The sequence below is a fragment of the Cucumis melo genome, chromosome 11 (genome assembly GCF_025177605.1).
Source record: "Cucumis melo cultivar AY chromosome 11, USDA_Cmelo_AY_1.0, whole genome shotgun sequence".
Classification (NCBI taxonomy): Eukaryota; Viridiplantae; Streptophyta; class Magnoliopsida; order Cucurbitales; family Cucurbitaceae; genus Cucumis; species Cucumis melo.
In genome coordinates this window covers 4153707-4165859 of record NC_066867.1, presented here as the reverse complement: position 1 = coordinate 4165859, position 12153 = coordinate 4153707, and the positions used below count along the sequence as shown (strand labels likewise).

The following is a 12153-nucleotide window of genomic DNA, read 5'->3' as shown; positions in this document are numbered from 1 at the left end:
TTGGTAGTGAATGGGACTTGTCCTTCAAAAACTATGTGGGCGTAGGACAAAAGAATTGAAGGTCAATAATGATATTACTTGTGATGAACTTGTGACTACTCTGCACAAAAAACTAAACATCAATTCTGATATGTTTGATATATATATATCACGTCTTGTCATAATCTAACTGTGTCAGCTCCTCTAGTTAATATAATTGATGATGAATACCTCAACTTTTTCTAAAATGTACTGAAGCATCCAAAATGTTATTGGTTGTATTAGTGATATTGAAAGAAAATGATAGGATTGATACAAATTATATGTACTAGCAATGCAATCAACTGATTCCAAATATTCCATCACATGATATTTCCTTTATATCTTTATTGTATGATAACATTGCGTCGTGTAACTTGGATGACGGTAGGAATGAATCTTGGGGTGGTTATAATGTTAAAGAGCTTTTCGATCCACAGTTTGATGGAAATGAATATAGTTGACCACAAACATCTCCATCTAATATTATTCATGTCCCGACCCCACCTATTCATATCCCAGCAATGGAGATGCCTTTCGTAGAAATTAAATCCACTATGCCAATAATGTCAAAGATCATGCCAACATATAGCAATGGACCAAAGTTGGTTTAATTAAACATTTTCATCTGCTCAATGGTTAGTTTTTTCTTACTCACGATGCCTTTTCATAGAAATTTGATCCACTATGCAAAGACCATGTCAATGTTTAACAATGGACCAAAGCTAGTTTTGTTAAACATTTTTCATCTGCTCACCGGTTAGTTTTTTCTTAATCATGATATGAATTTTTTGGACTAGGCACGAAACGATAGCAAGGAAATATTTTCCTCAGATATAGTCATCTGAGCAAGCTAGAAGCAGAAAAATAGATTGTTCAGTTAGTTAATGAATCCTAGATGTTAAACAATCAATCAACTATATACATAAACAATCGGTGAATTGAAAGCTAAACGATAAGTTAATATAGCTTAATGATCTTTTAACCTAAACTAAACGGTCGGCAAAATAAAGGTAAATGATCGTTCAATACATGTTTCTTAGTCGTTTAGCATGAATTGGGTGATCGTTTATTCTAAGTTAAGAAATCGTTAGAAAAAAAAAAGATAAGCCAACCATAAGCCATTTCATTAAGATGAACACAGTGAAACAACATGAATTCAAGGGAAGATGAAAATACCTTTGAAGATTCATCTTAAGAATGGAGGTGAAAAAGTATAGTTCAGATGGCAGACGAGTAGTGAAGAAAAAGATGATGAGCGTTAAGAGAAAATTAAGCAAAGAGAGAAAAAAAATTTAGAAAAAAAGTAAGCGAATGAGATAAAATATTTGGGATTTAGCTGTATTTTAAATCACAAGGGCAAAAAAGATATTTCACAAATTCTTTAGACGTTTAGCGTGTCTTAATAAACGAAAGTCCTACGTGATATGACAATTGTCAATAAATAATCCCTCACAATATTTAACTAAACGATCGTCGACGTTTAGGGTTGCTAAGTAAGTATTAGTCAAACACCCAATGAATTTTATGCGATCACATAGCATTTAATGATTGATCATGTAGTTTTATGTGATCAAAAATACATTTTTAAATAATATAAACTTTTAAATTATTTATTAATCACCCAATTACTAAAATTTTAAATGTCTATGAATTTTCAAATGTTAACAAATCTAAATGAGTATGACTTTTCCTTTTGTTGTTATTGAAGGAACAATAATTCATAAAGATAAAGAATATTGAATACTAAGGTATAAGAATAGCATTTAACTCGTAAAAGATCACTCATTGACAAGTTTATAGGAATGGGTCGGTCATGAAAAAGTTTTTGCTTTCTAGGTTAGTTTGTAAAAATTTTCACTTTGGCCCCATAATGAAATATGTTTAAGCTAAGTTATATATATACATATATATATGCTAACCTTGACAAGAATTGTTGAAACAACTTTATTGTGCACGTATGTTGTTTCTCAGCTCTCGACTCCCCTAGTCCTTGCTTCCTCGATTTCAATCTAGTTATTTATGTCTCTTATATAGTACAAAAGGGGAGAATAAAAAGAAAGAACCTAAGAACAAAGAGCAAGAACTAGTTGAAAGAGAAAATAATAGACGAGAGAAATGAGAAAACCTAAACCTTAAGAAGCACAATTAACGAGATTAAGATTTCAACTTGTTGTACGATATTCAATTTTAATAATTTAACGTTGCTATAACGTAAACATAAGATCAAAAGAACATACTTAACAATTAGGTCAAATCTTGTTTCAATTTTTTAAAATGGGTTATCTACACACCCCATTAAAAATTAATATTCATTATAAAAGGAAGATGAGCAAATTAAAGATTAAAATGAAATAAAAAGTTAAAATATCTCTTTGATTCTTAAATTTTGAGGTTTGTTCAATTTCAATGCAGTACTTTCAACTATATATCCAATTTTAATCCATATATGACGTTTAATAAATCTTAATTTTAATCCATTTAAGTTAAATTATTATATTGTAATTGACCAAATAATAATAATAATAATAATTGTTATTCAAAAAGTTAAATTTCAAAATTTATAGAAAAAATGTTAATGAGTAACAAGATTTTAAAAAATAATAACTATTTACTATTAGTAGAAACTATATTTAGATTTATTGAAAATACAATAATTAAAGTTGAACAAATTGAAGTTATCTGGATAGGAGATCGTACTTGTATGATCTAATGTAGATCATATTTGGCTAAATTTGAAATCAAATCGACTTTGTTTCCGAACCCCAAACTTCTTCATCACTAATGAATACATATTATATGCAAGTTAAGCCTACGATCACTTCGACCAAATTATTTGCTCACTATAGGTTAAAATTTATAATATTTGTTAATAACGCTTAGCCATGTAATTTAATCTCCTACTTATTTTGCAAAAGACTTGTCAATGTCTCTTCCCCTCCCTTCAATCAAGATTTGACCTTCCATGTTGTTAGACTATAAATCTTCAATTCTTTCTTACTATTTTTATTGTCCTTTGATTACATGTGTTTTGTTAACATTCTACTATGAATTCATACTACAAAAACAACATTGTTTGACGTTTTTTTTTTCCAGTCAAGTATTTGTTTATATGACGTATTTGAATATATTAAGTAATCCAATGTCAAAAATAAAAGAATTATTTTTTACCGAGTATAAACGTCAAGGTGAAATTTACTTGGCACGTTATAGATGTCAAGTATATGAGATCAATTGACTTGTTTTATATGTCAAGTAAGTTACAGTCTTGATATTAGTTGTTGCTCAAGAACATTTATTTAACCTTGAGTATAGTTATTACCTATCAAATTGAAGTTCTTTACACTAATTATCTAACAACTTGGGTAATACTTGACATGTTTTGCGTGCAAAACCTTTTTTTTAAAAAAAAAAAAAAGAAAATTTATACAATTTGAAATACCTATATAATTATATTGCATCTATTTTGAAGTTAAACAATGACACACAACATGACCAACACATAAGTAAAGCTAGCCTTTAAGGTTTCCATCAATCTTGCTAAACAACACATATTAGTTGAACTACTTAAGTTCCTTGAACCAACCCAAATTTATACTAAAAAATAGAGAGGATATCTTAAATCACACCTATTGACCAAAAAACTTAACAATGTGGGTAAAGATAAATTTAATATAATATCTAACAACATAATATATATCTTAATTAGTTCGATTTGTTTTACCCATGGTTAATAATGTTAATTACTACCAAAACTATGTCGACAATTTAGGGAAAGGTATTTATATATATGTGTGTGTAGAGATCCTAATGGCTGGAATATAAACGAAGGTGTAGGTTAGAATTTGATTCATAATATTTACATCTCTTGAAAATGAAAAGTTTAAGTATAACAATAATAAAATATTTAAATTTTCAATGTGAATATACGTAATGTTTTAATAATATAATAACAATGAAGAATATATAATATAGTATTATATTATATAGTTGATGAATAGAAGTAGATTTGAAATAACGTAATGAATTTAGAATTTAGAATTTAGAATTTGAGAGGTCAACTAATTAATAATGTAAAGCCAAAAAATTATGGTGTACGCAGCTGTGTTTTATTCAAAGGTTTGAAGTTCTGGGAATATATATATATATATATATATATATATATATATATATATATATATATAATGTATTTCTGTTGCTTCAAGAAATCACTGCCTCTTTATCTATTTCTTTTGCTTCATTCCATCCTATTCAATACCATCTTTATTTATTTATTTATTTATTATTTTACGTTTTATGATTTGCTTCATTCTTTCGTACATTTTGTTAGGTTAAGTTCAATCCGTCGTTTTTCTAAAAGGTTGAAGTTTCAAATTGTTGTACCGACAAAAAAAAGTCTTAATAGATTCTATGTTTAAAAGAATAAAAAAATAATTAATTAAAACTCGTTTGACCAAAATCGTAATTATTTAGGTTTTGAAAATGATGTCTACTTCTTTTTTTCAAATTTATTACCATGACTTTCATTTTTTTTTTATGTTAAGAAAAGTTTGAGTTCTAGTCAAATTCCGAAAACATAAAACGAGTTTTTAAAAAGTTATGTTTTCCTTTTTATGAGTTCAAAACTTTACTTAGTTTTTGGAAGGTTTTTTTTTAATAATGTTATTTTAGAAATTATTGTTAAAAATGGAGTAGGAGTGAAACAATTGACAAAAATAGAGTAGAGAAATGGACGGGGAAAAAGTATAATTTCTATTCTTTTCTCTTTCTATTTTTAATATTTAAAATTTTCCTTATTAAATTATAGAAATATTCTAATTTTGAATTTAAGAGATTTTGTTAATAATTAAACTTTTAAACAAATTTTTAAATTCATAATTAAGATTTTTAGAAAGAAAATAATCAAATATTTTAATTTAATAATTAAGGAATGATATTTTTAGGAATGAAATATTTTTAGAAGGTTGAAATTTATTAATAGTATATTTTTAAGAGGTTGAGATTTATTAATGGTGATTATGTATAAAGAAAAAAAAATAAGTGTGAATGGAGAACAACTCTGGAAGTTGTGGACAAGGTCCACGACTTCAATGGACACGTCAGCGAAGTCGTGGACCCCGTCTACGACTTTGCCTAGTCGTGGATTTTCGTAGTCTATTTTTATCAATTGTTTCACTCCTACCCCATTTTTGACAATAATTTTTAAAATAACATTATTAAAAAAAAACATTCTAGTTTTTGAAAACATTGATAGAAAGGAAATAACAAAACAAAAATTTTAGAAATGGAAGATGTGTTTATAGGCTTAATTTTAAAAAAAAAGTTACCAAACGAGCCTTTAGTTTTTGGTTTTTAATTACAAAAGAAAGAAAAATTTATAAATACCAATCCTACCTTTAAACTTTTGTTTGTTTGTTTTGCTATTTACATTTGTTGATATTTGACTAAGTATTCAAACTTGAGAAAACCAGATATATAGTAAAAAAATCAAGAGAGAAAGAAACCAAAATTTCAAAATTAACGTAAAACTAACCAACAAGTTAAATGTTATGAATAATAATATAGGAGCTTAAATGTTATCAACCAAGACCATAACCATTATATGCAATCCCAAGGTTTTTACCAAACCAAAATTTTAATGTTACAAATCAAGACCATATTTAACTAATAATCAAAGGAGGAAACTTGTTTTCTTTGCAATCCTACCATATATATTTATAAGGTCTTCAAAACCTAGCTTAAAAATATTTTGTTATCCAACACAAGTCATAATTTGTTAGCACGTATTTCGAAGCTAAACTATAGCAAATATCTTTCTTGAACTTTACCATTTGTTCTAAAAAAAACATATCCTTACACTTTCCAAACTTGCAATGCAATATTACCACTCAACTTTTATAGTACATATAACAAAATTACCTCATTTCTTTTCATTTTTTTTTCTAAATATACATACTGATATCACAAAACTACGATGGAGTATGTCGAAAGTTAAAACTCATGAGAATTTTTGAAACATTTGTTTTAGTTAAGGGAGTGATTGTTGGAAAAAACAAACAATAAAAACGGAAAACATAAAATCTAAAACATCAAACTTAAAATGTATCTAATTATGACAATACTTTGAAACGAGAAATATAAGTTCCCTTTGTAAATGTTTGAAGTTCATTCTTATTAGACAAAGCATTGCACTTTTAAAATTTTGTCAAAAACCAAATGCATGCACTAATATTATTCAATATCTTTTGAAAGGCCAATTAAATACCTATATTTTTTTTTTAACCAAATAAGCAAAGTTGAACTGTATTTCTTATAATTTAGGCTACATAATATATATATATATATATATATATATATATATGTATGTATGTATGTATGTATGTATGTATGTATGTATGTATGTATGTATGTATGTATGTATGTATGTATGTATGTATGTATGTATGTATGTATGTATGTATGTATGTATGTATGTATGTATGTATGTATGTATGTATGTATGTATGTATGTATGTATGTATGTATGTATGTATGTATGTATGTATGTATGTATGTATGAGGAAGCTTTTATTCCTTGCAACCCAATGGAGGTCAGGAGTAAGGAAAATCTCCTCACATGGGTACACATGGGGATTTAGCCTCTAAACCAAGCTACCACAAAGTTGTTATATGTTATATATATAGATGTGTGTGTTAAATGTTATATGTTATGAAATTAAATATACTGGAATAATAATAATGAATGGTCCTAGAGATAAGAGAACAGCAAGGCTGATAAGAGTGGATGGATCAGGAAATGGAGACTTCAAGAAAATTCAACAAGCAATTGATTCTGTTCCTTCTCAAAACAATGAACTCGTTTTCATTTGGGTTAAGCCTGGAACTTACAGGTAATTATTATTATTAATTCCCTTCATTTTTATTGCTTTCTTTTCTCATTTTCATTTTGGTTATTTATAATGTCACTCTTCTTCTTCTTCTTTCTTTTTGCTTTTTCTCTCAATTTCTTCGATCTACTTGTAATACGATTATATTATTTGCACTATTTAAGATCATATCGAACTCGAGAATTAGTCGAAATAAAGCACAGTTCAACCAACGTATTAAAACTTGTTATATGATTGTATGGTTAAGAAAATTTAGTTTTAGTTTTAAAACTGGATTGTCGTTATTTTAACTTTTGAAGTTTTGAATTTGTTAGTATTTTTGGTTCTTTATGTTTTAGGGTTTTTTTTGTTACACTTAATTTTTTGTTATATTTGTTGTTGTCGTCATTGTCAACGTTTGCGTAGCCTCTTTTTCTTCATTTCTTTAGGTTTATATATATATTTTTAAAAACAAACCTCTCTTGCTTCAATGATTGAAACAATGGAGGCGACTAATTTTTTTTCCAATTAAACATGAAGAAAAAAATTAGAGAGAAAAGGAGAAGATGATAAAATAAAAATAATAAAAAAAGATGAGAGAAGGAAGAAGGATCAGAGAGTTAAAAAGAACAATTGTTTTCTAATAAAATTTATTATAATTTTAAATATATTTTTTTAAAAAAATATGATGAATGAATAGATTTTTTATTAGTTCTAAAAAATTAATTATATTTTATAAATATCTTATTTCATTTTACTATATTCAAAAACCGTTTTATAATTAAAAAGATTACAAGGTGAAGTAATGTTATAATTAAAAACGGTAAATGGAAAGAAAAGGAGAAGATGATAAAAAGAAAAGAAATAGATGAGAGGAGGAAGAAGGATCATAGAGTGAAAAAAATAAATTTTCTTTAATTTTTTGAAAAATAAAATTTATTATAGAATTTTAAATAGTTCTTTTTCCGAATGAATAAGTTTTTTTATTAGTGTCTAATAATTGGTAGACTCTAAAATTTGGTTAAATTTTGGAAATATTTTAACTTATTTTGGTATATTAAAAAACATTTTTTTTAAAACAAAAAGATTACAAGCGAATAATGATCGAAATATGTAAAAAGAACAAATCTCGGTCTAACTTGTAAGAAATAATGTTATAATTGATCAAATATTGAAACCGTAAGATATTGTAATGATCACACTTAAACTATCCACATAAACTTTTTGGTCAAGACTCAACAAAAACTTTGTTAATCTCATTATTGTATTATGGTTTTGATTTTATTTGAGTTAGAAAGGTAATTCCAAATCCCAATTGTTCAATTATCTTTTATTTCAACAATCTTGTAGTTCATAGGTTGCTTGTGTGTATTTCACAATAATTATAGAATTTGACTCTACAATGTTCTATCATAACTTTCTCTCATTATTAATTATTCTCCAAACCCTAATACCACAAATTGATTTTTTTAAAATTAAGCCTATAAAATACGAACACGTCCTACTTACTCTCTAAATTTCTTCATTTGATTATCTACTTTCACCAATATTTAAAAAAAAAAATAAAAAATTTGAAAACAAAAAAAAGTACTTTTTAAAAATTTACTTTTATTTTTGGATTTGGTTAAGAACTAAACTCTTACTTAGTAAATATGTAAACCATAACAAGAAGATGTGAAAAAAATAGATTTAATTTTCAAAAAATTCAAAATGAGATGGTTACCGAATTAAATTACATGACCTAAATTAACCGCACTTGAATAATTTTGCTATTAACATGAACTAAAATATTTATAAATAATAAAAAAAAATTAAAATCTATTGATAGACACTAATAGTATATGTGTCTATCTGTTTCTAATATCGATATATTCTGAAATTTTTGTTATATTAATAAATATTTACAGCAAATTCTATCGTTCCAAAGAATTTTATTTTTAAAAAATATATGTGATAGTTTTAGTTAGAAAGCAATGGCAACATAATTTTCTTTTTTGGGGCGTGTTGATAATAAATATTGAGTAGAGAGAAAATAGTGGTTCCGGAGGACAAGCCATACATAACAATAAGCGGCAGCAAGGCCTCCGATACAATCATCACATGGAACCAAGGAAGAGATTTACTTCAATCTCCGGTCGTATCTATCTTTGCTTCGGACTTTGTCGGTCGTTTTCTGACCATCAAAAACACCTTTGGCACCTCCGGCATTGCGGTGGCTCTAAGGGTTTCCGCCGATAGAGCCGCCTTTTACGGCTGCCGGATCATCTCCTTTCAAGATACCCTTTTGGACGACTCTGGAAGACATTACTTCAATAATTGTTACATCGAAGGAGCCACCGATTTCATTTGCGGAAACGCCGCTTCTCTCTATGAGGTCTTTTTTCCATCACTAAGTCTATTAGTAAATATTTTGATTAAAAAGCAATTTAATTTTTAATTTAAGTTATACGTCCTTTAAATACATTTTTCATACATATTTAAAATTAATTTAGATAAAAGTGAGTTTGATTAACTATTTTAAAATCACTTTCAAACCTTTCTTTAGAAAACTGCATTTTAAAGATAAAAGTTTCAATTGGATGATTTCATAAAAAGTATAGAGACATATTAGTTAAGTTAAGGAATATGTATGGAAGTTTTATTAGTTGTGGATTGTGTAGAGATGCCATTTGCATTCGACGTCGGATAGAGGTGGGGCGATGACAGCACAACATCGGAATACGGCGGAGGAAAACACAGGGTTCGTGTTCTTGGGAGGAAAAATAACAGGGAGTGGTTCCATGTTTCTTGGACGGCCATGGGGGGATTTCTCTAAAGTTGTGTTTGGCTACACTTACATGTCCAATGTTGTTGAACCTGAGGGTTGGAATGATTGGGGAGATCCAACCAAGCAAAGGTAATATAATATAATATATTACAATCCACCATAAAGAAACTCTACTGTAGTATGTGAAAAATTATTAAATTAAGAATCTCTAGTATACATACGAAGTGAAAAAATTATTAATTTTTGTGAAACCATGCACACGTACGCAGAACGGTGTCGTACGGGGAATACAAATGTTATGGGCCCGGAGCAAACAGAGCCAAAAGAGTGGTATGGTCACGTAGTTTGTCGACAGATGAGGCTACAAAACTCTTCACCAAAGACATCATTGGAGGTCGAGCTTGGCTTCGACCTGCACCATCTCATTTCAAAACGCACTAAACTCCATCCTCATGATTCTGCCACAACCAATATTCTCTACTTATTTTACTCCTGATTATACTCTCAATATACATTTTCTATCCATAAGATTGCGTTTTTGTGATCCTTGTTCAAAGTGATAGTCTACCCATATTTTGCTTTTATGGTTGTAATTTCACGCTATCAGCTATCTAAAATTTTTTCTTTCTTTCTAGTTTTATATCTTTTATGTTCATGGTATGTTACATTTTCACTGTTAAGTCAACATTTCTATTATATTGTAAAAATTTCATGGATTAGAACAATTTTATGTTACTAAATGTAAAATTGTAACGCGGCGTGGAGTGCGACGGGGCAAACACTCGAACGGAGAACGACGGCTCGAAAACGTAGGTACGAGGCGTTGTGGTGCTTGGCTTCGCGACGACGTGTTCCTCGTATGGCTGGGCTTCAGACGAGACAGAGAGACAACGATGACCGGCAGAGGTCAAGGTGTGTGGAAGCTAGGGTTACAACATGAGGAAGAAGAAAGGTCGAAGATAATGAATAGTGCACAGGAATCGAGGAGACTATTTAAATAATAATAATAATAATAATATTATTATTATTATTATTATTATTATATATTTTTCCTTTTCGGGAATAACAAATCAACTTCTTCTCTATCCTTATTAACACCAAACATTCACCTTTTACTATAATCTCCCATCACATCACTTTTCTCTTTCCAAAAATTACTATATATTATCTTTAATAATTATATTATCCATAACATAATTATTTCTCTTCCAAAAGTTAATTATATATATTTAATTATAATTAACCATAATCCTTACCTCTCCATCCAAAATCAAGTCCTAAATCAACACCAAAAATCTCAATTTCATAATTAGTTAAAAATTCATCTAAAAATATTTAATAAATTCTAACATCAATTATTCTCAACAAATATCTCAATCAACACCTAATAATTCCAACATAATTAAATTAAACCAAATCAAGATAATTAAATTTAAATTATCTTTTTTTTTTTCCGCGTTACATACTATTTTAAGAAACCCCACCCCAAATTATATTAAAAAGAAATCTTACCTCTATATTTAAAAAAAATATCTCTTTGCTTTTTCTTTCTTTTTTTTGGATGAGATACATCATTGTGTCTTTTAGGCTATTTATTATTATTGGATGGGACATGATTGTTCCAATGAAAGTGTCAATTGATAAGTTACATTATTTAATTTCATCCATCCATTATATATAAGAAAAAGAATTAGAGAGAGGTAACTATTTAATTAGTAATAAATTGTGAAAGTATTTCAAAACATGCATAAATGAAGTTAGAGAGAGATAAAAAAAAAAAAAAAGAGTTAAGAAGGTCAGACGAATTTGAAAGAAATGCTAAAATTGTGGTGACAACAAAAAGTCTCGAAAATAAGAAAATTGAAGCAAAATTTAGAAACATGAGACACATAAATTTTAAGATAAACAATTCTAAGCCATGTTTATTGAAAATTGTCTTTAAAGTAGGTCAAGTTATTCTATACACAAAAAAGTGCCTCAACTTTTTTTTTTCTTTTCGAATAATGGTTTGAAAAGTTTTAAAGAAAGAAAATTAAAGTCAATATTGTCCAACAAAAAAGGAGAATATATGAAAATACCAAAAATGAAAAGATTAAAGTTACTAGAGAGTGTGTCAAGCCACTTTTTGTTTAAAGTTTTATAGATGCCTAAGATATAATATATACGAGAGTAAGATCGTTGAAAAGTGATTATGATCTATATCTATGGTATATATAAAAGGATGAAAGTGAGAAACTTTTTGTTTTTAATCTTATCCTTCCTTTTAGTCCATTTTTTTGTTTTTTACTTTGATTTTATTGTAATTTGACTTTTAATTTTATTTTTTAATTCTAAATTAATTATTAATTACCGTCTCATTTCTCTCGACTATTCACATTCTCTTCTCATATTACTTATATATATATATATATATATATATATTCAACCTTTCAAATTCTTTTCTTTTTCTTATAACTTTATTTTTCAATTTGAAATTAATTATTGTCATTATTGTCTCATTTC

General features: G+C 27.5%; 1 protein-coding gene across 1 annotated transcript; it reads left to right on the top strand.

Annotated features, from left to right (window-relative positions):
• Positions 1-6726: 6726 nt before the first annotated feature.
• LOC103499678 (putative pectinesterase 11) lies at positions 6727-10284 on the top strand. The gene is made up of 4 exons (XM_008462721.3): positions 6727-6908; positions 8910-9258; positions 9545-9780; positions 9921-10284. The coding sequence occupies exons 1-4, from the start codon at positions 6757-6759 to the stop codon at positions 10090-10092; spliced, it is 909 nt and encodes a 302-aa protein (XP_008460943.3). The 5' UTR covers positions 6727-6756; the 3' UTR covers positions 10093-10284.
• The last annotated feature ends 1869 nt before the right edge of the window (positions 10285-12153 follow it).

Excerpts from the sequence above, each read along its gene's own strand:
- LOC103499678 (XM_008462721.3), top strand. The coding sequence starts at position 6,757 with ATGAATGGTCCTAGAGATAAGAGAACAGCAAGGCTGATAAGAGTGGAT. Across the intron at positions 6,909-8,909 it reads GTTAAGCCTGGAACTTACAG|AGAGAAAATAGTGGTTCCGG; the intron begins GTAATTATTATT and ends AATATTGAGTAG. Across the intron at positions 9,781-9,920 it reads GGAGATCCAACCAAGCAAAG|AACGGTGTCGTACGGGGAAT; the intron begins GTAATATAATAT and ends ACACGTACGCAG.